Genomic DNA, 27,110 nt, shown 5'->3' with positions numbered 1-27,110 from the left:
TTTTGTTTTTTTACAGGGCAAATACTTCTAATCAAAAAAGAAAGTGAGCACTGCACATTTTGTATTCTGTGTTGTAATTGAAATCAATATATTTGAAAATGTAGAAAACATCCAAAAATATTTAAATAAATGATATTCTATTACTGTTTAACACGGCGATTAATTTTTTTTCATTGCTTGACAGCCCTATATCTAACATGACATATGCTCCCACCTCAATCTGAGAGCTGGGAAAACCTTAGCTCAGATATTAAGGCTATTGTGATGCTACTAAACCAACTTTGTTTTTTTTAGCAAAAACTGGGAAGACAAATACCAGTATTTCCAATGTAAGAACAACCTTAACAGCCCCCAAACAATAGTGAAGTGGTTTTATATGTCATACAAAATCAATAAAGGGCACAAAGACTTTTTCCTTATCAAACAAGATGAGGAGGAAATGGAGGTATGATTCTAAGGAGTAGGAATACATGTCAAGATTTTTTTAAAGTAACCTAAAACTCAATTCTATCACACATAAGACAAAGATGCTCTTTGAAAATAACTTTCCAGCTTCCAGCACTGTGAAGTCCTGGGGGGGGGGGGGGGGGGGGGGGTAGGGAGGAGCTTGAAACAAATGTAGCACACATAGAGACTTACTCCAAGTCAATTATAGTATTGATGGGTGCCAAATTAGATGGCTTGATCCAGGAGGGTCAGTGTCTTGAAAAGCTGCATGGATAAAGTTGAGCAGGCTTCAGTACAATTAGATGGCACTGTGAAAGAGCAGGCATAACATCTAATCATGCTGGTATCATCTGTGATTTAAAAAAAACAAAAAACAAAAACAGAGCCCTATCATTTCAAGCCCACATCTTACACGACAAGATGTGTAGCTATAACCTATGGGCAGATTTTTCCAAAGTGGGTGACAAAAGCTCAGCAGCTCAAAAATCAGGTCATTTACATAATGAGTGCCTAAATATGGATTTAGTTGCCTATCTTTAAGGACCAACATTTGAAAATTTTAGCTTGTGCTCTGTGGGCTTCCTGGCAGGTAAAACCAAAACCAAGCCTTATCTCCTTTTTAAATACAATATCACAAAAAATTCTTGGCTGTACCTGCGCCAAGGTTGGTAGGGTCAAAATCTTTGTAAGACCAGTTGTTGATGCAGTCCAGGTAATTGTTCTTACAGGAGTATCTCTCAAGTATTATTTAAAAAAAAAAAAATCAAAATTGAAGATCAAGGTCAACTGTTTGTTGTGCTGCTTTCAAGAACAGTAACTCCTCACTTAAAAAGAACCTGTTCTTTTTGCGAATACAGACTAACACGGCTGCTACTCTGAAATCCTCACTTAAAGTCATCCTGGTTAACGTTGTTACGTTGCTGATCAACTAGGGAACATGCTCGTTTAAAGTTGTGCAATGCTCCCTTCTAACGTCATTTGGCAGCCACCTGCTTCGTCCACTGCTTGCAGGAGGAGCAGCCTGTTGCAGCTAGCTGGTGGGGGCTTGGAACCAAGATGGACTGGCAGCCCCCCTATCAGCTTCCCGCTCCCCTAAGTTCCCTGTGCAGCAGCTGCCCAGCAGGCTATCAATTGCTGGCAGTTCAGCTGCCCCTCCCCCCACTGCCATGTGCTGCTCCTGCCCTCTGCCTTGGAGCTGCTCCCCAAAACTCCTGTTGTTGTGGGGGGGAGGAGAGGAAGAGGGGGCTGTCAGGGCGCCCCCCTCCACCCTGTTCCTGCACCCCACTTACCCCATCCTCCAATATCCCACCCTCTGACTCCTCCACCTCAACCAAGCTTCATAATCATCATCACTGTGTACCAGTATTAAATTGTTTGTTTAAAACATATATATATAAAAACACACACACAGTATATCTATCTATATAATATAGTCTTTTGTCTGGTGAAAAAAAATTTCCCTGGAACCTAACCCCCTCATTTACATTAATTCTTATGGGGAAATTGGATTCGCTTAACATCGTTTCGCTTAAAGTCGCATTTTTCAGGAATATAACTACAACGTTAAGTGAGGAGTTACTGTACCTAAGAAACCAATGTATTGATATAATGAAAAGGGGGAAAGGTTTATTAAGGAAACTTCACTTCAAGATTCTAAGTGCTATATTAGTTATGAATGTATGGAAAACTATGAATGAATACCTTGATCCCATCCTTTTAAAAATGGCATGCTTGAGAAGCCCTATTTTTTCCCCACAGAAGGGCAAGCAGCCCGCTCAGGTAGTCATCCTGAGCTATATGTGGCTATATTTAAATGTTCTGACTCCAGTAATAGCATGTGCTCCGTGTTGTACAAAAAAAGTTTTGTACACACACACGCATGCACACAAAACAGCAGCTTACTTTCTCTTCCCTGACTTGGGAGAGTGAAAAAAAAGCCATACCTCCCAACCTAGAAAGATTTCAAGAGCTGAAAATGTGACTTGCACTTTTAAAATCAGATGAGAGCTCCAAAGCAGGCAATTTTGTTTGTTACACCATGTTATAAATTACCACTAGGAACTGGTATAGAAGAAAAAAATTACTACTTCCATTAGTATAAAGTAAATATTGAACTACACAGATTTTTTCAGCAAGTGGTTTGAGGAACCCTTGAGTGAAGAAAATTCATGCAGTATGCCTGAATCACGGGGTAGGGGGATCTTTTTACAGTCATCAGACAGCTAACTCCCCCCAAAAATATTTATATTCTAGTAGCCTCCTTATGAAAAATTTTCATGCATTTAACCAATTGGTTCTTTATCTTTCCCCTCCACAAAGCAAAACTGAGTGCAAGAAAAATTTTAAGTTAGGATAACAGGTACAAAATCTGGTCCTTGATTATCAGAGCTGAGAGAGACTAGAAGCAGGTTCATGCACTTCTAACAGGGACACCAAACAAAACTGTTGTTTCATAAACTTACTAGAACTTTCACCACTAGAGATCTTGAATGAATATATTAACTACTTTTCCCCCCAAACAAAGAGAAACCGATAATAGTCCAAGTAAGCATTTCAGTGTTACCCTGAAGTAGAAGCAGTGGATCTATGGCCATTTGTGAACTGTGCTTAATTAAATTTTTCTTCCTAGCTATTGATTAGGAGGCTATTATAGTCCAACTCCTGCTCCATTTCTTCTCAGAACGGAACATTTGCAGTTTTAACAAAATAGCTTTAGAGAGACAAGGTGGTTGAGGTAATCTTTTACAGGACCAACTTCTGTTGGTCAGAGAGACAAGCTTTCGAGCTACACAGAGCTCTTCTTCAGGTCTGGTTCTTCCAAGCTTTTCCTCCCCAAGACAAACATAACTTCAATATCATCTGCAACTGAGTATAAAAGTCAGTGGTTTCCAAACTGGAGTTCACAGACTACCAGAGAGTTGGCTGAACATATGGTGCAACCCCTCCTCGTACTGCATTAAAAGAAACTAAAATACATTTCTCCCCAATATTGCTTTTTCACATAAGAAACTGATATAGTTGCCAAAACAGTTTCATTTAATTGCCAGTGGAAGAAGGGTTGGTCCATTCAATCATAAATGGAAGGAGAGTTGGTCCCCAAGTATCTCTATTAAGTTGTGGTATACAGTAGAACCTCAGGGTTAAACACCAGAGTTATGAACTGACCAGTCAAAAACACACCTCATTTCGAACTGGAAGTAAGCTACCAGGCAGCAGCAAAGAAGAAAAGAAAAGAAAAGAAAAAAGAAAAGAAAAGAAAAAGCAAATACAGCACAGTACTGTGTTAAATGTAAACTACTAAAAAAATAAAGGGAAAGTTTAAAAAAAGATTTGACAAGGTAAGGAAACTTTCTGTGCTTGTTTCATTTAAATTAAGATGGTTAAAAGCAGCATTTTTCTTCTGCATAGTAAAATTTCAAAGCTGTATGAAGTCAATGTTCAGTTGTAAGCTACTGCACATCTTACTGTTAAGATGATATTATTTTTCTCTTATGGCATGGTATTGGAGATTCAAGTCGTCAAAGTCCAAAATTTAGATTTTGTTTTAATGATGCCTCTTTAACTAACAGAAGTTAATGTTTATGGGATCAGACTGGATGATCCCAAAAGTCTCTTACAATCATACTATTTGGGTTCCCCTTGCATCACTGCTGGTGCCATGAATGAAGAGTCTAATATCAAAACCAGAGAACTACTTCTTACACTGTATGGTTTTATTACAGATTTAAGACTCACAACACAATTATAAAGACAGCATGAGGATATTAATCTTTTACAGTACTATATTCTAATGATACTTCCAACACAGAGCAGAAAAAAAGAAACCCTACTCTATAGTAAGCCATTCCAAATGCTATTAATGCTGTGGTTCTGCACCAGTCAAACCTGAGGGTAATCAACTTCTCTTTTCCGGTCTGCTTGCAAACCTGAATTGTTGATTCACTGGTACATGACTCCATGATCTAGCAACGTGGAGTCATAATGAAAATAACATCAGAGTTCCCCCTCCAGTCTTTCATTTTAAAGCCACAAATTCTTCTCTCTAACCCCCCCCCCCCACCCATGCCTATATTTGGTTCATAATTAAACATGAAGGTTTACAGTATTTATTATTTCTTCCACTCTTGGAACTATTACTTTGCCCTCCACTCAGAATTTCCCTTAAATCTTCAGCAACAGACTTTGCTATATGCACCTATTATGCTTATAACCACATAGCAAGAGAGAGATTACACATTGTCTAGTTCTCCTAACAGGTGCTTTTCTTTTTTCATGCTATGCAACATCTAACTAGAATAAGAGATAATGAGAACTCTTAACTATGTTGGGCCATTTTCCTGGAAAACTGAGGTATTAGAAATTATTTGTGGTTATGGCACATCGTAGTAACAGTATTTTAAACACAGTTTAGGAAATTCCTTCACTCCAAAAGTTATGCTACAGTGGTTTGTTAGCGATGTATATAATTAGCACTTATTCAATTGTCTTGCAACTTTTTACTGTTACAACATGTGAACGTTCTAAAGTCTCCCAATAGAAAGGAAAAGGTCCAATATACTGCTGAATTCTCTCTCACTCTTAGGTCTCACATTTGAATAGACTCTAGAATGGCAGAGTGCCACAAAGAAATACTTAACACTTTACATCCAATTATCTCAAACCTGTTCAGAAATCTTAATCCTTGAACATGTCTATGTGGTAGGCAAGTATTACTCCCCATTTTACAGATGAGAAAACGGAGGCACAGAGAAGTAACTCACCCATGGCTCCCACAGCAATTCAAGGGCTTGCCTGCACAGAGAAATTAAATTTACTGGCAGAACTATCCCCGCATAGACATTTATTCCAGAATAAGAGTGTCCACATGGGGAGTTAAACCACGAAAACTACAGCCGTACAATTATACTAATACAGGTCTGCCAGTAAATTTTCCCATGTAGACAAGCCCTAAATGACAGTGCTCAGAATAAAACCCAGTAACTTGAATGTGTCTACTCGAAACATTAGAAAAAATTCCCCTCATATGAGGAAGTGCCATGGGGACCTTAATGTTCATGTAGGTCAGAGGGAATCGTTTAAAAGAATCTTATATAAAATAAAATCCTTATTAACCCTAGAAAAATCAAAATTCTATAACTCTTGAAAAGAACTCAATATATCTCCCTTTGAAGGACAAAGGAGAGAGGATTAAAATCTGTGGTTTCAAGGGCTCTAAATGCATCAGACCTATTTAGATCCTAAAACATCCCTCGTTAGCCACTAAGAAGCAAAATAAATTCAATGTTTATAAGCAGCTAATGCCTTTATCAAAACTATACTAAGTTTTCAGTATACAGAGAATTTAGGGTTCAGTCATTTGAGAAGGCTTGCTCTCTGTCACTACTACCCACATTTATTTGGCCATACCTGTCTCCATCCTGACCCCCAAAATTGCTATATTTTCCTTGGAGCACCTCATTAGATGTACAACATTTTATTCACACTTGAGAACCCCAGGTTTGAGTATCACTGCTCTAGAGCAGAGGTTCCCAATTTTTTTTTGCTGAGCAAGCCTTAGGAGCTTCATGTCCCATGCGTGCCCCCAGCTCAAGTGAGCATGACAAGAACTTTACCGTTAAGCAGGTGGTCCTGGAGAGTGAGCCCACCCTAAAGACCTGAAGAACCAGGTTCTCTCATTTTATTTCATTTTTTAACACATGGCTCTACCCAACAGCAGTCAGATCCTTGCACCCCACCGAACCTTGCTGTGCCGCTCCCGAAGAAAGGTTCACCAACACCTCTACTCCAGAGGCATGTTTTGTAATCCAGTTCCATAGCCTCACCAGAGAGTATAAGTTACAAATATACTTTGTATTTTTGGTACCCTGCCTTCATGGGAGGATCTATAGAAATAAAAAATATATTCTGATTCAATGATTATGTAATGAACACCCAATTAGAACAGAAAGTAGGATTTTATTTAATGCTGACCAGGTTAAGATGAAAATACGTTAATATATTTAAGCTCTCATTGAGTTCACCTTACATACAAAATAAAAAACTGATAGTCATAAACCTACAACTAACCTTATCTCCTGCTATTTTGAAATACACATCTATCTCGTTATAACACGAATTTGGATATAACGCGGTAAAGCAGTGCTCGGGGGGGAGGGGGGGGGATGTGCGCGCACTCCGGTGGATCAAAGCAAGTTCAATATAACGCCATTTCACTTATAATGCGGTAAGATTTTTTGGCTCCCGAGGACAGCGTTATATCGAGGTAGAGGTGTATACTATATATGGCAACAGGAATCTCAAAGTTTTACATTACTGTGCACTTTACTCTTGTCAATGTTAATCAAAGTAAAATCTATAACTGTCTGACAAAAACAAAGAGGTGAAATCTGTCCTTGAAATGTTTAAAGATACGCATGTTTTCCACTGGAGTTTCAAACCAAGATCCACTTACCACACACAATTCAGTTCTTACTACATTACTTCAAAATAGCTTAAACAAATTACAAAGAAGACAGACATAAAAATGAGTAACCTCATGAGCACTATTATGACAGTGTTTAATGTTTTATATTGTAAGTTTTCACTTTGTTCTGAAGTACTAAAACCCACACACTTTGCAATGTTTTCCAACTCCAGTGAAAACACACCCAATCCAAAATGCTAACAGCAGCCTATGCTTCGGGCATGGTTCTTTTCATCCTCCTCCTACCAAAAACCAAAGTACTCTTGGCAATTACAGGATAATGGTTCTTAAACTTCCAAAAGACAAGAGTACACTATTATCTAATAACAGTTTGATTGTTTTTCAACTAAGCTGGCATGTGACAGAAAAATCAACCTTCTAATAGGAGCCTTGCTTTAACCTTACCTGAACCATGTAGAAGAGATTCTAGACCTACAGAATATTGAGATCCATTGTTGTAAATGTACTGCTCTTGCACTAGATAATACCTTTCATTTAGATAGAGTCCAAAGTCTTTATTTATGTTTTTACAATTAGTGAAGTTCATAAATGCAAGAGAATTTGTATGCATTGTTAGGCTATGTCTACACTATGCCGCTTTAGACTGTGCTGCTACAGCCATGCCATTAAAAGGCGCGCAGTGTAGCTGCTGTTTGTTGGCAGGAGAGAGTTCTCCTGCTGACAAAAAACTTCCACCCCCAAGGAGCGGCGTTAGCTTTGTCAGCAGGAGCGCTCTCACCACTGTTCACATTGGCACTTGTCAGCAAAACTTTTTTCTTTTGGTGTGTGTGTGTGTGTGTTTTTTAACACAACTGAATGACAAAAGTTGTGTCTTTCACTTGTCAGTGTAGATAAAGCCTTAATGTCACATAGCTAAAATTTAAAAAACAAGAAACACAAAGTTTATGGTTTCTACAGCAATGTTAACATTTTCATGTTGCACAAAGAATATTCAAGTCATTTCCTGATTTTTTTTTTTTTTTTGAACTGTACAACATTAGACCTGTATTAGCACAGGAAAACTAAAGAACACCCTTGTATTGTAAAAGAAATAAGAGAAATTATATGGATAGGCAGCTTCCCAGAGGCACAGCTATGTTTCTGATAAGTACACTACAATTGACTGCGAAGCACACACTCCTTTAACTGCACTAATCTGCATTTCAAGGAGTGTTCATTTAATAAATACATTAGTGTGGTGCTTACATGAATTGCACAAATGCTTCTATGAAAGCAGGAAGGAAGCAGAAATAATTTAGATAATTTTTTCACATCTTAGCACATTCCCTACCAGACGGAAAGGGTTCAAACAGCAGTCTGCGAACTTCCCACTGTCCAGGGGAATGGCAGCAGACCCCCCACTGCAAAGAGGATAACTTTATTGTTTAGAGAGCAGGTAAGTAGCAGCTTGAGGGCTGACCTCCAAGTCCTTGTCTATACGGCAAAAGACATGTATGTTTTTCAAAAGCATTAATTTAACTCAAGTGACAGTTCCCTTACTTGAATGAACACACACACACTCACTCTCCATCCCCTCAAAACCTGCATAGATATGGTCCACTTTATCTATTTCAAATTTCCAGGATCTAGTAGTACCAGTGCATTCTGAGCTCAAAACCAAGGGGAAATTTGAACTGAATGCCTGGCTGAATTACATGTTCAAATAAAATAAGAATTTTATGAAAAGCATGCATATTTCTTGAGTTGTGAATCCTTCCTGTAATACCGACCTCTAGATTTAACGTTTTATACAAGCAATTTGTAAACAGATATAAACTTTTCTAAATCAAAATCAGTTTTCCAAATTTGTTGTTGAGATGTCCTTTTCAACATCTGGTTAGACCATTTTAAAATGGGAACCTGTCATTTCCCAGTCTCTCAATTCAGATGTGACTAAAGAAATTCACAAACATTGCTCCTTTTTCATTTAACATCTTTTTTCCCCAGGAAGTTATTAATGTGGGAACACTATGTTTAAACAATTTTATAACCTTAAACTCAGCATCCTCTACCAAGCAAACAATATATCAATTGTTTTGTCTATCAGGGTGTCAGTGTTGTGATCTACCCATTAAATCCTAACCTACAAAAATTGAAAACCCTATCTTAAGCAAAGTTTTGACCTCAAAATGGGAGAAGTATCAGAGATTCCATGAAATCCACTAGGAACTTTGCTATTGATTTTATGGGGAAGGAGCTGACACAGTCGACTGTGATGGGTGACAGTAAAAACTCTAAAGGTAGATACCACTGAGTAAAACAAGAAAGTATCTGGGAGGGGGAAAAACACCCTCTTCTGAGCAGTTTAGTGCAGGAAATTAACATGTCACAGCCACATATAAAGGAAATATTAAAGTATATTGCTAAATAGTAACAATATTGTAAATGAAAAATCCAGAAGTTCCAAGACACATTTGATTTGTGGAAATAAAACTCTCACATCAGCAAAATCTTCATTTCCAAAGGAGCTCAAGTTCTTCATTATCCTGTGTTCTTTAGCTAGTCAGCACGTCCTCTATACTATTCATCTCCCACCCCATCGCAACCAAACTACAGTAAGACCTACCCAGAGACTTCCTCCTCCTCAAACTCAGGAACGACCCCTTAAAAAACAACAACCCCTCCACATTCCAGGCACAAACAGACTTTAAGAAACTTTTCCTTCATCCGAGGCAAAACAACTCTCTCCCGCATAAAGAGCTCAACACAGACCCTCCCATCATCCTTCCTCCCCTCCGACCCCCGCCATAAGCAGACCCCCGCCCCACTCCTGTTCCTCAACTAATTAATTCTTTAACGGCACAAATCGCCTCACATAGTTAAGAGAAATCCCTCATGCACTAAGTTCCAAGCAGAGCCACGGGCCAGCTCCCCCACGCCCCCCAATCCTGGTATGAGCAGACCCCTTCCTTTCCAATCCTCCTCAGTCAGGCTACTACGGATCCTCTCCATCCGGCCAGGCTATTCCTCATAGCGGCTCCCGCCTCCCACCCAAGCCTAGCCAGGCCCTCCGTACTTTCCTTCCCAACCTCCCGCCTGCTCCTGGTCTCCAGAGCCATGAAGGGCCCCAGGCCGATCCAGAACCTTGGCCCCAGCCTACTCCCCCCAGTCAGAGCCCCGCAGAAAGCGCCCCCACCCCAAGTTCCCTCGTCTCTGCGGCCACCGCCCCCTCCCCAGGCTGGCGGAGCCCCTTAGGTCCTCCGCGGCGCGTGTGGGTGACTACGACAAAACCAGGCCTTGGGGGCCGGGAGCGGGGAGGAGGCGGCTCCGTTTCACTCACGCTCTCGTGGTCCCACCGCACGTTGCTGCGCTTCTCATCGGGGGCCAGGTTCCTGTCCCGGCCCATGAGCTCGTCAAGGAGCTGGGCGGCCGATATCATCGTGTCCTGATGCCCGAGTGGCCCCTTGCCAAGCACCACCGCCTTCACCCCCGCACTCCTTCCCCGACCGACCGCTCGCTCGGGCTGCCGCCGGAGTGACAGAGACAAAATGGCGGCGGCGGCGCCGCGCCTAGCTCTTCCCAGAATGCAACGCGCGCCGCCCGCGTTCTCGCTAACAGCCTATGGGGCCTGTCAGGGCTTGGGCCTCTCAGTCACATAGGCCTCAACCCCGGCCTTGCTCGCTGGCGCGCGGTGCTGCCTTTGTGACGAGGGCCTCGCTGAGGTGTCTCTCTCCCATGCACCCCGATGCTGAGGGAGGAGGCTGGCAGTAAATGTGCTTGGAGCCCCTCGCGTTGCAGTGCCTCTCTCTGAGACAGGCCATGGCGTCAGCCGGCCCATCCCGCTATGGAAAGACACCTCCTCCGCCGTGCAGGCCGGGGCTTTGCAGCGGGAGGGAGGTGTGCTCCAACAGCAAGATCCTCACAGAGGTTGTTTGTAACCTTGGTGGAGTTAGTCAATGCCAAGCCTTCATCCCCCAGCTGGGAGCGGCTTACCTCAGCAACCTGCATGGAGGTACCACTGCCCATGCCTTGTCTCCACTCAGGTCTGGTCTACACTAGGAACTTACATCGGCATAGCTACGTCACTCAGGGGTGTGAAAATCCACACCCCAGAGAGGTAGCTGTACCGACCTAACCGCTGTGTAGACAGCGCTAGGTTGACCGCGTTGACCTACCTACCACCTCGAATGTGGTCTACACTACAGATTTACATCAGCATAACTACATCACTCAGGGGTGTGAAAAGTCCAAACCGTGAGCGACATAGTTATACTGTCCTAACCCCCGGTTTAGACAGTGCTATGTCAGCGGGAGAGCTTGTCCCGTCAACATCGCTATCGCCTCTCGGGGAGATGGATTTACTACACTGACGGGAGAGCTCTCTCCCATCGGCATAGAGTGTCTTCATTAAAGCGCTACAGTGGCACAGCTGTGCCAATGCAGCATTGTAAGTGTAGCCTTGCTCTCAGCGAGGTGAATTACCTATGGTGATGGGAAAACTCCTCCAATCGGCATAAGTAGGTCTGTACTTAAACGCTCCAGCAGTGGTGCAACTGCACTGCTGTAGCATTTTAAGTGTAGACATACCTTCACTCCAGTTAACTGTCTCGCTGTCAAGTCACAGGTGGTTTTGCAGAAAAGGAACAGTCATGCTGTTGAGAGACATTGTGGCACCATCGCAACACAACTAGACTTGGCACCTTTGAGGTCACAAAAACAGCTGGATTTGGGAAGGGGAGCACAGAACGAGGGGAAGGAGATGGTTCCTGGGAGGGAGTGGGCCCCCCCCGGGCAAGAACAACAGCCACCAGAGTGAGGAATGGGTGTTGGGTTGCTGATGTCATGAGCTCTTTTTTCTGCTCTCAGCAGATTGTTGGTCTGGTAGAAAACAGAAGTTGTGGCTTAAGGGCTCCTGCTGGGGAGCCAGCGGAGCAGCCTGGTGGGAGGAGGAGCAGCATTAGCACCATGGAGGAGGAGGAAGATGCAGCAGCAGCCTGAGAGGTGACTCAGATGACAAAACCCAGGACTTTCAATATACCATGAGGACTAACAGATTTCCTGAGACACTATCTTAAAAAAAGGGGTGATCCTGGGAAAACCTGAACAGATAGCAACCCTAAACAGAACACAGTGGAGAGAGGTGGCAGTGCAGAACAATGAGGTGCCATGGCCTCATGAGAGGCCGCAGTGACATGGCACAGCATTGAGAGATGTCACTGGCTTCAGATATCATTGTGTCTTAGACATATCCATCCCTATGATGTTGATTATAATTATTACATTAATTATTGAGCATCAATAATATGTTCATCGCTGCATCAACACATCTGTCCTGATCAATGGTTAAAATAGATCAAATCAGGAAGGAGGTGCTTTCATCACCACAGCCAAGGAGGAAGGGGGAAGATATGGAGGGAGTGCTGTGTACAAAAATCAGGGGGAGGAAAAGATGCTCCTCTCTAGTTTTTGGAAAGGAGAGAGAGTTGTGTTGTCCTCCGCTTCTTCTTTCTTTAACCCCTGGTCCTGACCCTGCCCTCAGAGCCACATTAATGCTGCCTTGTCCAATAGGAGAATTGGGGCCATAGTGGCTTTGGAAAAACTCACAAGTAACTTTACTCATGTAAACTGTCTCATTGATTACAGAGGCCTGGCATAACTCTACAAATGTTGGACTGTGTCAGGTATTGTATGTCCTAGAGTGCAATAGAAATTTGCTCATATATTTTTAAAATTATTTTTTGTTTTGCTTTCAAAATTCCTTTGTAGTGTTTGCCATCCAAACATTGCAGCCTGATGCTAATGCATGAGAACCAAAAAATGACACTAAGAAACAAGTAAAAAATGACTGTAGTCTATTTTAATGTCTCAAGTTGGATGAAGTGCAAAAAGTAAATATATATAATAAATGATGTAATGTGAGATAGAGAGTTACTATTATTTAATTAAATCTAAAATATTGGGTGTGATTCTGCTCTCGCGCTAGTATATGCCAGGAGCACCTCCTCTGAAGTCAGTGTACTTACCCATATAAACTTGATGTAAAATCATAAGAATTAGGTCCATTACTCAAAACAGTGGTAAAAAAAGTTGCTTTTTAAAAATGAGATTTTTATGTGGATTGTGTCTCCATGTTTTGTAAAAAAGGTGGCTCTACTGATTTAATTAATTACTAGTCACATATGTAATTCTCTTTAGAGAATCAGGGCCTCAGTAGACCCCCTGTGCTTGCACAAAACCCTACTGAAGTCACTGGAGTGTGTGCAGGCCCAGGGGTCTGTTCCCACAGTTTTCCTTTCAGGATCAGGGCCATAGACGCTTTATTTTTACACTATCAAACATTACAGAACAAGTTATTTTAAATAGCTCTAAATAATTGTTATAATCATGTAATTACTTACTTGAATAATTCTTACTACTGTTGAGATCCCATTACTTCAGTGAAACTATTTGCATGAGTAAGGATTAGGCCATTAAATCTATACCAGACTATAGAGTTTATTTTAGACTAAGGGCCAGATTCTGGCCCCTAATACAGCCCCTTTGTGCTGCTCCTGGGGCCCAAAATGGCCTTAAATGTGCTCTAGCTCAGCGTAGCTGTTATGAATTTTCCCGGCATGCAGGACTCCCCAGATGCCATGATACAGCTGGTGCAGGTCAGCTGGACCTGAAGATGGAGTCCTAAGTGTGTATTTTAACTTGTGTTCTATAAGAAGATAGTTGCGAAATAGTTTTCAGAGTAGCAGCCGTGTTAGTCAGTATCCGCAAAAAGAACAGGAGTACTTGTGGCACCTTAGAGACTAACAAATTTATTTGAGCCTAAGCTTTCGTGGGCTACAGCCCACTTCTTCAGATGCATGTGAAATAGTGTTTTTCTCTCCCATATCTCTCATTATTTGACTTAGAATGAATAAAGAAAATTAGCACAATAGTAAAAACAATGTGAATTGGTGGAATCTGTTGTGGCCTCAATCCTACCAATTTTTCTGCTGGATGGACCCATGTTCCCCACATGGAGACTTCACTTGATTTCAATGGGGCTACACATAGGTGCGGAGCTACCTAGGCAGAACAACTTGCAGTTCTGGGGCAGTAGGAATACATAATGTTGTGGTAGAAGATATTCTACATTCCAAATTCTTTGTATATTAAGCAATAATTCATTTTAGTTGAATAAAAATAATCAAGTTGGAGCCTGAATATATCTGATGAATTATACAGCAAATAGGACAGCTACAGCCAGGAATTGCATGCAGGGCTGTTGGTAGGAACTAAAAATCTAGGTCAGAGAGTTGTCACAGATAATAGAGTCCCCCTGAGAAGAGTTTAGGAAACAGCAACACTCTAGAGATACTGTACTATGCAGTTGTCTTTAATGTTCTTCAGAAATGTGTGACTCTATCTGATTTAAATGTAACAGACAGAAAGAATCAATATATAAATTTAAAATTAAAAGAAGAAGAGACATCTCTTATTATGCAGGGTTAATTAGATCTTTGCTGCACAGTATGTTAGCTTTATAAAATGTTAAATCACATTCATTTGGCAGCTACTTAACAATAAAGTGACCTTAGAAAGATGACAACTTTTATAGAGGAGAAAGAACTCCAGGAGAGACTGAGAGAAGCAGCTGCTTTGGGAGATATTGGGGAGGTCCAAAGACTGGTGGAATTCGGAGTGAATGTCAACTCTCAAAATGAAATCAACGGCTGGTAAGCCTTTAACCGGAATGAATGAAGTGTATTTTTAAAGGTTAATAAAACTGACAATTTCAGATACTGTAAAGAACATTTTAAGAGCCTTTTATTCTTAGTCTGCTAATGGTATAGTGGACGTTATATATGTCTTTCATATGAAATATATTAATGCAAGGCTATCCAGTGTTGACAGTTTGAATTCTGAGTGTAATTTAAATGTCCTATCTAAACCCATTGCCTAATCCTCCCTCACTAGAGATGCTTTAAAATTATTCTAAAAGGAGGAAGTAATGGTATTGTTGATAATTGCTGTTCTGGGCTTACATTATTTTGTTTCAAAAGTTTTGATCCTTGGTCTCTGATTTTCTATTCAAGGTGTTGCCACCTTCTATTCTATTACTTATACTCATGGGATTAGGAAAGCTGGCTGCACAAACACAGCACAGTAAAATAACATTCGGAAGGTAAACCTCAGACCTGCCAAGCTCGCTCATTTTTAAAGAGGCTTATTTTGAGTTACTTTTAAGGCAGCTTTTAAAATAACTTCCTGTTATGAGAAAAGATCTTGCAATGTGTTTCAGTGAGATACGTAAAATCTCACAGATTTTTTTTGTTTTGACATCTCATTCAAACACCACTTGACAACCCTAAATCCTGAAACTCTTCTGTAATGAACCATACCCACACCAGTCATAAAAAATGTTGTTTTTTTAAACTCTTTTAAACATGATTTTAACAATTCTGGCATTCTTGAAGATTGTTTTACCTGGATTAGATTCGGTTTATATCTTTATGTGAATTACTGTGCTATGCTTACATAAGTGAAAATAGAAAGTATGAAATAGAAAGGACACTAAACTAGAATTTTAAAAACTAAGGGCCTGATTTTCAGAAGTGCCAAGTTCCCACGACAGCTGTTACAGTCAATGGGAGCTGTGGCAGTTCAGCACTTGTGAAAATCAGGCCTTATATGATTTGCTTTCCTTTTTTCTTAAAGAGTAGAATTAGGTAGTGATTTTTCTCCCATTTCACTTTCTCATTATTTCCATATGCATAATAAACTGCTGCTCATTATCAAATCAGTTTGTTCAAAAAACTGGCATTAAGACAACAAACCAAAACCTGGCATAAAATATATTTTTAAAAAATTGCTTCTTGTTCTGTACTTTGGCTATACTTGTGTCTTCCATATTCTTTGAGTCTGTGTGCAGAAGCTGCATCTCTGGAATGGGTCTTGTGTATAGGTCTGATCCTGAGAAGTGCTGAATACTTGCAGCTGCTATTGACATAAATGGGATTTGTGGGTGTGCAGTACCTCTCTGTATTAGACTACATTAAATCCTCGTGAAATGGTCAGAATGAAACCCTAAATTAGGCCAGAGTTGCTGAGGTTTACATACAATTGGAGCAAATAGTGGTTGCAATTGTGCACTGAGAACCATGTGGCTGTATCCGTGCACTCGTGCAGAGTTCTGATCTTGTCATTGGGGCTCAACATGGCACTAGAGTGTATCTGTGCAGTTCTCAATACAGGCTCATGATTTAAAGTGGAAGCTGTGTGAATCTAAGCATTTATATCAAACATCTCCTTAGTACCTGAAGCTTTTAGATTGTACCTATTTTTTGGCCCAAACCCACAAGGCCTGGTGACTTGGCAGAATTTTACTTCTGAACTCAAAGTGACATGCAGGGGGATTGAATTCAAAGATTTTGCACCAAGTCCAAAGAAACAAAACAGCCAGAGCTTCACAGACCTCTTCTCAGATGCCATGGGATTTTTGTTGTAAATAATATAGGAGTTCTTTCTGTTGAGTTATAACAATTATTTCAGCACACTTAAAAATAGTGGCTTTTACCTCAAATGCATAGTCCAGTCGTGGACTACACAGTACTTTACAATAACTATCATATCTTATGGCATTGTCTCCAGCTGAAAGTAGATGATTTGCAGTTAAATTCTTATGAAAAGAAGGAAGTTATGGTGGGGGACATATCTTAGTCTTATCTAACTATCTTGAAAACTCCTGTCTGTGCTGCTCTTATGTTTTTCCATCTTGTACCCATTTAGTGCAACCCCCCAAACAATAGTATATTAACACATTATGGATATGAAGTTAAGCACACAAAATCAGGAAATTTTAAAATGATGGTCCTTGCATCGTAATATACATATCTATGTAACTTCTATGATTCTTTACATTAAATATATATATTGAGGCATACATCTAACAACATATGCTTAACATTGGTGCTATGGTAATACAAATAATAATAATAATAATATAATTAATAATGTAGATACAAGGGAGCTGATTCACAGACACTTGTTGTGAAACCTCCTCTTTCTAGCTTATCCATTGGGCTTTTTGATTGTTTGTTTTTTTAAAAATGCCAGGTATTTCACAACCCTAACTCAGACACCTTTATAGGAAAGCAGCAGCTGTTCAATGCAGCAGGGATGGAGTGATTAAAATTAAAGGTCCAGATCCCCAAAACTCTGCCTTTGAAAACATGACTGCTTCTTTCTAGATCTCTAAAAGGGAGCTGAGCTCTTTTGAAAATCTTGTCCCAATTGTGGATGGTGAGCATTTTTGAATATCTGGCTCTTAACATTTCAGATGCAGATGTATTCCTATTGCAAACAACACTGTAACATTTTGATTTTCACTCTTGGAATTTTTGTACAGGAACTAATTTCTGTACAGGAGTTCCATTTCTAAGTGAGTTACCCATCAATTTAATCACATTTCTTTCTGAAATTTGTTCATTTATCTACTGTTGTTACAAGTAGCTCCTAAAATTACTACAAATAAAAGAGATTAAAGGGGGGAAATTCTCTATTTCATTTTCAGTTTACATTGTGCATTTGACATCACTTTATGTTTAGTCATCTTTGACTGTTGTTTTTCTGGGACTTTGAAACAGCAATAGGATAGAAAATGTTTGAAAAATGGGAAACTAGTTTAAAATTACTAGAATTGGCAAGTGATAAGTATAGTACTAGCAACTGTCTTTAACACAATTTTGAATTAAAAAAATATTTAAAATAGGTGAACCACCTCAGGAACAAAAACTTGAGAATATTGTGTGGTTTTATAAAATATACACCAAAGATAACCAAATGATAATTAAGACAGGCCGTAACTTGCTTCTATATAACCTTTGATAGGGACTAATTTTTGATATAATTAAAAAAAAACCCACGTTTGTTTTAACAGCTGTTATTTCTCCTAAAAAGAAAGCACATCTGAATGACAAATGATAATTGATAAACACTCATCAAGAGAGGTAGTGTGGGCTAATGGATAGGCAATGGGCTGGGAGACAAGAAATCAAGGTTTTGTTCCTGGCACTACGACTGCTTGTGTCCTTGCGCAACTCATTTCACCCCTCTGGGTTTCCATTTCTCTTCCATCCTTTGTCTGTCTTTTCTGTTTAGATTGTAAACCTTTTGAGGGAGAGACCTTTTGTCTCTTATTATGTGTATGTATATTGTCTAGCACAGTCGGGCCCCAGTCTCATCTGGGGATGCTAGGCACTACTGTGACACACACACACACACACACACACACACACACACACACACACACACACACACACACACACACACACACACACACACACACACACACACACACACACACACACACACACACACACTTACTTTATTATTACAGTGGTGGGTTTTTGAATCCGGGCCCCAATTCTACACAACATCACTTACTACAGTTAGTAATCTTACTGCTTTGTATTTTGTGGGGCTTCTTCCACAAAGAAATACTAAACCCAGTGATAAGAATTTGCATAATTAGGCCCTTTGTTTCTTGCAGGACAGTCTTAATCATACTGGCATATAAAACAAGCAAGATTCTGTGTGTACTTTGCTTTCTCTTGCTTTAATTAGTCTGAGTCTCACATGCATGCATGGGGTTTTATAACTACCATACTATTTCCTCCCATCAGCCCCTTCTTCGGGAGTAAACAAAACCAACCAACCAAACAAAAAAATCAACAACTGCAAAAACTCTTGATGTGTCATAGGTGGTACTGTTGGGCAGAACACAACGTATTCTAAAGTTTAAAGTTAGACAGGTGTGACCACACCTTTTCCTTAACAAACAAATGCTTCCTGGAGCAGGACTTTGGACTGAAGTGAATCTTTTTAACCACATAAGTTTTCTAAGAGATTTTACACCACTTCTTTCTCACTCTGCTTGTATGTAACTCTAAACATCCTTTCCTCTCCTTTCTATTAGTCTAAGTCTGGAGAAGGATTAAGGGTTTTCATGCAGTTTAAAGAACAGCATTGGGAAAGGTGGTGGAGAAACAGCACTAGAAAATCATTGAAACTAGGGTACTGCTCTTAAACTGCGAGGTAGTGCTTTGTGGGGAAAATGGGATGGCCATACAGTTTTTCCATATTATAACATGCAGACACATTGTAAACTCTTATAAACACCAGGGAGACTGACCCGCCCCTACATTTCTTCAGGGGATCAACTCTGGGGATTCCTCTAAAGAACCACCACCATCTGGGGAAATGTGCCTTTTGCCTAAACCAAAACCACAGACCTTCTTTGTGAGTGAATTCTTTCCTTCACCAAAATCTCTGTCTGTATGAAGTAGGGGTACGTTTTTTTTGGAATATATTTTTTCTCCCTTGCCAGTATCTGAGAATTTCTTTCTTGCGGTTGTTATCCTGACACATCCTATATTCCTTACTAGGGGTTTTGCCTGAGTAAGGACTGCAGGGTCAGGATCTGACTCCAATTGTCGTATTCACTATCTTTGTAAAGCCACTAGGACTACAGTTTATATGAAAGTTGTGATAGGGAAAAGTGTTGAAATTGATCCACTAAAAAAGTTAGGGTTCTGCAAAGTTATTTATTGGGAATTTACGAGTGTTTATGTCAGTGTGATAATTTGGTGAAAACCAGTGTAATACGAAAGCTCAATTCTCTTTTGGTTGTAAGGTACCTCAAAATGTCCTGGTGAGGAGTTATTTCAGAAAATAAAAATTATTCTCGTCAACTCTGTTTTGAGATTTAATCAAATTGAAATTAGTTTGGTTCTCTGAAGATCTTTGCTCAGGAACTAGTCTGTTTCATTTTGGTTGGTGTGGTGAAGAGAAAAAAAATTCTTGTTTATTTTGATTAACAAAATTAAACATTTCTATTAATTTAAATTATCACTTGAAATATGATTCTACTGTTAAGCTTATAATGTATTCGGTCATCTTCTTTTGAAAAACAAATGTAAAAAGATGCAGAAGGTGACAGCGATTTATATTCTTGAAATTAGTTTTTTAGCTTTTAAAAGCTAAAAGGTCAGAGATTTAGTTAAACTTTAAAGCAGAAACCATCTGCTGTTGTCAAAAATAGTAACGGTGGTGGTAAAAGCATTACTGCAGGGAAAGACTAACAGCAGGTGTCACTGCAGACTACAAGAAATTTTCAAGGAATATATCTCAGCTTGGTAATGCTAATCTTCTCTGTATCGTTCCAATTTTAGTATATGTGCTAAATGAATGTTGTTCTTTTTTGGGAAAGCTAGGCCCTGGCTTTTTTATACACAGCGGGTAGGAATAAAATTAATCTCCTGTAGCATGGTTATTTCATATAGCACCAACATTTTCCTTGTGCAGGACTTGTTTGCACTGGGCATGCAAACGGAACCATGCTCAAGTGGTGTCTTATCTGATAGAGTCTGGTGCTGATAAGGAGATTCTCACAAGTAAAGGAGAAACGCCAGCCCAGTTAACCTCAAAGAAAGAGATTAGGAAAACATTGGGAGGTAAGTTGATTAGTTAATATAAAAACTTTGAAGACTCCAGTTACGATCTATTTTAATAATTATGGTCCTGCTCTGTTGTGCTTTTGCGTGGGTGCTGAATCTGTATTTAAAAGCTTACAATTCTGTGGCAGTAATTCCCATTTGGCCTTCAGAGTCTTTACTGAGAAAGAAACCACAACTTCAGGAATATTGGTTCAGCGGGGCTTTTATGGTGACATTTTTTTCTGTATGTGGAAGGGAAAAAAGCTTAATTTTGACAAATGAAAATGTCACAGAATTTGTTTACTACAAACATTTGCGGCTTGATACATATTTTCAAATGGAAATAAGGAGAGGGAAATCTTACTAATATATATAAAGCCTTTAGCGTATATGACTGATAATTCCATAAAATATCAGGAAACTTATTTAAGGGGTTAACTGCATTGATCTCAATTGAAGATTGTATCTTATTCCATAAAAGTATAGTGATAGAGTAGCAACCCCAAGGGATCCATTAGTATATTGTGCTTGTAACTATCAAAGTAGCAATGTTGCTACTAAAGATGAGAATTAGTTTGAAGCCTGTTCAGAATCTTTGAGTTTCTCCTACCTTTTGCACTCCTTTCTTTCTGATTTCTGCCTTTGTTAATATCTATCTACAGTTGAGCCAGTAGTTCTTTCAGTTCTAAAGATACTGTATACTTCCCCCCTCCCCCACTCTCTTGGTATTCACAGCAAACCTGAAAATCTACTGCCCTCCATTTATTCCTCTGGTTTATGCCCATTATGAAGACAATGAAGTTATGCCAGTTGATAGGGGGAGGGATAGCTCAGTGGTTTGAGCATTGGCCTGCTAAACCCAGGGCTGTGAGTTCAATCCTTCAGGGGGCCACGTAGGGAATCTGGGGCAAAAATCAGTACTTGGTCCTGCTAGTGAAGGCAGGGGGCTGGACTCGATGACCTTTCGAGGTCCCTTCCAGTTCTATGAAATAGGTATATCTCAATATATTATATTATTATAATATGGCACAAAATATTGGCCACAGGACATTTTTCTTAAAAGATGGCAGATTCTATATCAGTCCAAGTGTTTAGGGGGAAAGTAGAGGTGTTTGTGGAGTATCCTAGTCACACAAGCTTTGTTTTTATGGAACCCCTTAGCACAGTTATGTGAACTATACATAGAGCTTTAGAGCTCTTTGTTTGGTCTTGTATCCTCTGTGTGGGTGTGTGTAAATAGTCTGAGTCTAAAAACCACAATGTACTAGGACATTTTTAGTTCTCCTTAACTAGTCATAACTAACTTTATTCACTGGACTTTTTTTTCTTTCCTCTATAGTGGAAGAGGATGAACTTGCAGATTTGAAGCAAGACTCAGACTTGCCAATTGTCCCGAATTATTTGGCTAATCCACCTTTCCCTTATGTTTATAACACAATGAGTAACAGCATTCCAGACCCTTCCACTGGCTCGCTGAATGGAAGCTTCCCCATATCCTTAGAATTGCAAGCTGTAGATTATCCCATTTCATTACCTCGAGTCAAAGCATGCACTTCTGCAACATCACAACATGAAAATGTTGCTTCTGCAGTGGCTGATAATGAAGATAAGTCGACATCACCTGGAGCCTGTACCATGCCAGAATGCCCAAAGCCTGTAGTCCAGAATGGTCCCATTCACCAGGCATCTGTGCCTCAGAGCAGAAGTTTCCCTTCTCCAGCTGCATCAAAACAGCCTGTGTCTCAGCAACAGAATGGCTCATGTCTGGGGCCTATGCCAACATTTCAGCCATTTTTCTTCCCTGGAGCTTTCCCATTTAATATGCAAGGTAACATTAAATTATGATTACAAATTTTAAAAATTAATGCTACTATTATTTTTGTGCTCTGTTCTTCCTGGATGCTGTCGTGTTGGAGAATGAAAATAGACTAGTCAGTGGTTTCAGAGTGGTAGCCGTGTTAGTCTGTATCAGCAAAAAGAACGAGGAGTACTTGTGGCACCTTAGAGACTAACAAATTTATTTGAGCATAAGCTTTTGTGGGCTAAAACCCACTTCATCGGATGCATGCTAGTCAATGTTATTCATGTCTATAGTGCTTCTCTAGTCTTTCACTTTCATGTTCTTATGCATGAGGCATGATTCCTTGTTTGTGTGTGTCACAGACATTTCAGGGCATGTTTAAAAAAATTGTATCCACTGGAATTTTTAATACAAATATCAATGAAAACATTTCTTACTCATCTAAGGTTTTGTAAAAACATACAGATGCGAGGGTAGTCTAACACCATAACTGTGGTACAGAACTCTAGACTCAAATACAAAACACAGGCCTATGTCCAATTAATTTGAGGGAGAAGCTTTGGTAGCTCAACCTGTACGGGGAGCTGACCACTTAATGTACAGAGAGGAAGTATTATTTATCATTCCTTGGGGTAAATATTATATATATTTAGTAAAACCACCCCATCAGTTCAGTGTAGCCAGTTCTGGAATTGCAGTTAAAAGGTCCAGACTTCTCTTTGAATGGGAGCTGTGAGAAGATCCATATGAATTTTAATGTGCGATCACCAATAACAGAGCACTGAGTTATGCAGTATTGGATTGCTCAGAAAATTGGTAATAGAAGATAAAAATGTTGCCAGCTGAAATCCAGTTCAGAGCAGTAGGAAGTGGGTTTTTTACCCACAAAAGCTTATGCCCAAATAAATTTTGTTAGTTTTTAAGGTGACACCGGACTCCTCATTGTTCAGAGCAGTAGTAACTCAATTAGATTATAAGTAATATTGTCCGTATTTGATTATTACTATGGGTGTATATTGGCCTATATAAAATAAATGTGACTATCGCAGATAAGTTCCTGATGGGACTCCACAGAAACAGCTACAAGTGGCACCTTTGCAGTAGCTTCTCTGTGAAGGAATGAGAAACCTAGAGACTGAGCTACATCCTCACCTCTAGCAGTTGTCCTTTCAGGCTAAGGTTGTGGGAAGTTGATGGGTTATGTGGAAGCTTACATGGCCACTGCCTGTGCTGTTCTTGTCCTGAATAGGATTTCAGTCTCCTGAGCTCAGAATCCAGCTCTTTTCACCTACATTCACATTAAATAAAAATAAAAAAAAAATAATGAATGAAATGATTTTAGGATAACATTTTGAGATTTATTAGTATTACTGATGTAATGAAGTCACATTTATTTTTTTCCAGTTTTTATTTGGATGATCATGCATACTTATATGTAATAGGTATTAATATCTGTATGTATATATTTTACTAGAACTGGTGCTTAAGGTGAGAATTCAGAACCTTTCTCTTAGAGAGAATGACTTCATTGAAATTGAACTGGACAGACAAGAACTAACCTATAAGGAACTGCTCAGAGTGAGTTGCAGTGAACTGGGTGTTAATCCAGAACATGTAGAGAAGATTAGAAAATTACCAAATACGGTATTAAGAAAGGTAAGAACCTTCAGCTTTAAGCAAAAAGTTATTTTTATTGCTGTTGTGGGCATCATTAAAAATGCATCATTCATCCCTCAAGCAACCTGCAATATTCCTTACGTCTTTGAATATGAGATTTGGCGTACTGCTATCATTGCAAAGTGGCAAACGTCGTGTTTTTAATGATGTTTGTTGTCTTAGAGAAATATAGTAGATCCATAACCAGTAATGAGCTTTCTTATAATCCCCGATCATGGAATAAGTGGGCTGTTATTGAATGTTTCAGGATCCATAGAAAAGGGATAAAACTTCTCAGTCAGATGCATACAAGACTGGTAGGAGGGCATGTGATGGTCACATCAGCCAATCATGCATAGCTATGGCATAGTTTGGGCCTGCAGCACTGAAGAAAGATGCAGAGGTTGGATGGAGGATAAGAGACTATCCAAGGGGCTGGGACAAGGGAGGCACTTGGCTATAACTGTACTGTCAGTTACTCTACTGTTTAACATCATGTAAAAAGTCATTAAGGAGCAGTCTTTGTATTTTATACACCTTTCTTCCTCCTTTCCCTCCATCCACAAGTTAGGTCTAGGGGACAGAGCAGAAGAGTGGAAATCATATCTGCATTCTAGTTCCCACTCTGACTCCTTGAGCAAGTCAATGAACTTTTATGTGCATCAAGATAAGAGGGGGATTGTAGTAGTTAGGTAATTCAGAGGGGTGTGGTGTTTGTAAAGCGCTTGGAGATCCTCAGATGAGACCCTAAATGCAAGATATTCAACTTTACAGAATTACCTAATTTTCCCTCTTGTCTTCCAATCTTCAATTCATGTTTCCTAAACTAGAGGTTTGTTTTGACTGCAAAATCTCACAGATCCTGAGTCCTACAGTTAATGGTCCCCATCAGCATATTTCTCAGTTTGGGATTGATCCATGATCAACCCATGCACTCACTGATAACACTATATTGCAAATATTGTGTTGAACAGTATTCTTTCATATTGGGAGGTTAAAGTCAGAGCATCAGCTATAGCTGAACTGCCTTGTTTTACTCACATCACCTTACTTCTGCGCTTTGAAAGACCTGCACTGATTTTAGCTATACAGTGCTTGTGAGGCACTGAGAGCTGTGTGGCTAAATAAATCCTCAAGTAACTCTTTAAACCTTTATTTATACTGGAATTTTTTTTTTTTGGAAATAAGCTCCTCTCTGTAAATTGTACAGTGGAACATCTTATTAAATGAGAGTGCTTTGGGCTGCCATCGTGTTTCCTATTTAATAAAATAAGCTCTAAACCCCTAACTTCTTGATGGCTTTCCTGCACTGGTATTCTATACTGTGTGCCTTATATTTCACTTTTAACTATGTTCAGAAATTCAGTGTAATAACATACCCCATGACGTACTGTCATGAATGGTTGAAAGGTTTATGATACTCAGGTGAGCCTTACTAATGTAATTAAATTTTAAACATTTTTTTTAAAAAAGCAACTAAATTGTAGGGGAAATGTTTTGAGTTAGGCACAGTTTGTGCAGTCCTTACACAGGCAAATGTCCCATTGAAGGGAATGGGACTTGCCTGCATAATAAATGGAAGACTTGGACTTTTTGTATCTGTTTTCCTAGTTCACTAGTGACCCTTCCTTCACACTCAAATCCTTAGGACATTGTTGGCGTCAAATGGTGGAGCTAATCTGATTAGTGCTAGATTAACAGACTTCAGTGGACCATACCTGCACCCAGTATAAGACGACATTCTGACTCTTTGAAAGATTCATTTTCTTGGGTTGCAAAGGAATAAGTAGTTCTAAAATATGCCAGCTAAGTCTGATTGTTCAAAATGTCCTCTGTAAGAGTGTCGCTAATTCTTAGAGATTTTTGTCAGCAAAACTAGAGGACACTTGTTTTCTGAGATTACAAAAAAATAAAGTCTTAATGCTGTCTAGTGACAAAGTGTGGCCACTCAGGGGATCAGAGCCTGATTGCTTACTTACTGTTTGCGAGTGCCTTCTTTTACTCACTCTGACTTGCGTCAGCCAGGTCAGGAATGGGGTTGGTTGGAGTGCTGCTTGCTCCAGAAGAAGCTGGCTTCAGTGCCTCTTGGAGTGGAAGCATGGATCAATGTGAGAGTTTTTGATAGGTCAGGGAGGAAGAAAAAAGATTATTGGGGTGAGGGGTCCCAGAGGACCCTGTTCCAAGCTGTTTATAGATAGTATGCAATAGATCTTTAAAGCACATAATACAAGCTTTAATTCCACTAATCATTTTCATTGCCTGTCAATAATATTGAAGAACTCCCTTGAACTATAAATCTTCCCTTCATCTATTGGTAACCTTAATTTGTTGTACATTTGCTTGACACATTAGTCTACAGTTGATACTGCACGTTGGAAACAAAAAGAATTAGACTTCCTGAAGAAGGATTCGGCCAAACCCAAATCACACAACAATGAAGCCAAACAGACTGATCACAAAGTGGTCAATTGAGCTTATTAATATTGTGCACTTGTCTGAGGATCTCACAGCCCATTTGTATACATTTAGTTAACTCAGGGCTTGTCTACACTGGCATTTTACAGTGCTGCAACTTTCTCACTCAAGGGTATGAAAAAACACCCCCCTGAGCGCAGCAAGTTTCAGAGCGGTAAAGCGCCAGTGTAGACAGTGCACCAGTGCTGGGAGCTACGCGGCAGTGCTTTAACTTTGCCAGTGTAGACTAGCCAGAGGCTAGTGAGAGGCAAGTTCTGCATCCATTTAACAGATCAGAATACAGAGGCAGAGAGCAGTAAAATGATTTTCTCAGAGTTACACAGTAGAAGAGCCAGAAGTCTCCAATTAGGAAACACCATACCACTTAAAATAACTACATTTTTAGAAAGTATGAAATCTAAAGTAAATAGAATGCTAAAGTAATGCAACATGCAATAGGAGTGTCTGCCTTATAGCTAGATAAGCAAAATGGAGTCAAACTGCTGGGTGAATACTTGCCCCCTGCTAGCGTACATCTGTGTTTTTTCCTCCTTAAATCTGCAAAACTGAACTCCTGTGCAGTATTTATTGTGGATGCTACTAACGTACTGCATTTTTAATTTATTTATTTAAGGACAAAGATGTTGCAAGACTTCAGGATTTCCAAGAACTGGAGCTGGTTCTAATAATCAACGACAATAACTTTCTGTTTAGAAATGCTGCATCTACATTGACTGAAAGGCCTTGTTACAACAAGAAAGCATCAAAACTGACTTATTAACTGTTTAAAGCAGCATAAAACAAAATATTTGTATCTTGTGCTTTTAAGCAATGGATTCAATGTTTAAGCATTGAACTTATAAGGGCTAATATCCTGAAA

At 39.6% G+C, this 27,110-nt stretch overlaps 2 protein-coding genes across 7 annotated transcripts in view; one reads left to right on the top strand and one right to left on the bottom strand.

Moving 5' to 3' along the window:
* LUC7L3 (LUC7 like 3 pre-mRNA splicing factor) overlaps nt 1–10,395 on the bottom strand; it is a 42,256-nt gene extending 31,861 nt beyond the window's left edge. For all 6 annotated transcript variants that reach the window (XR_010561824.1, XR_010561825.1, XM_065415450.1 and 3 more), the window contains exon 1: nt 10,191–10,395. Coding sequence is in view for 4 of the 6 variants with exons in the window: in XM_065415450.1 (XP_065271522.1) it covers nt 10,191–10,289 (99 nt within the window). In the remaining 2 variants the exon portion in view is untranslated. The remainder of the gene's footprint in view (nt 1–10,190) is intronic.
* A 4,030-nt stretch (nt 10,396–14,425) lies between these two features.
* Nucleotides 14,426–27,011, top strand: ANKRD40 (ankyrin repeat domain 40). The gene is made up of 5 exons (XM_065416133.1): nt 14,426–14,559; nt 20,189–20,337; nt 21,659–22,147; nt 23,595–23,776; nt 26,865–27,011. The coding sequence occupies exons 1-5, from the start codon at nt 14,426–14,428 to the stop codon at nt 27,009–27,011; spliced, it is 1,101 nt and encodes a 366-aa protein (XP_065272205.1).
* Nucleotides 27,012–27,110: the final 99 nt, after the last annotated feature.

This window comes from Emys orbicularis, chromosome 13, assembly GCF_028017835.1.
Source record: "Emys orbicularis isolate rEmyOrb1 chromosome 13, rEmyOrb1.hap1, whole genome shotgun sequence".
In the NCBI taxonomy this organism is placed as follows: domain Eukaryota; kingdom Metazoa; phylum Chordata; order Testudines; family Emydidae; genus Emys; species Emys orbicularis.
Note: the sequence above shows the minus strand (reverse complement) of the source record. Positions and strands in the feature narration are given on the sequence as shown.

Coding starts and splice junctions, on each gene's coding strand:
- ANKRD40 (XM_065416133.1), top strand. CDS start 14,426: ATGACAACTTTTATAGAGGAGAAAGAACTCCAGGAGAGACTGAGAGAA. Junction 14,560..20,188: donor CAAAATGAAATCAACGGCTG/GTAAGCCTTTAA, acceptor TTCCTTGTGCAG/GACTTGTTTGCACTGGGCAT. Junction 22,148..23,594: donor TTTCCCATTTAATATGCAAG/GTAACATTAAAT, acceptor ATATTTTACTAG/AACTGGTGCTTAAGGTGAGA.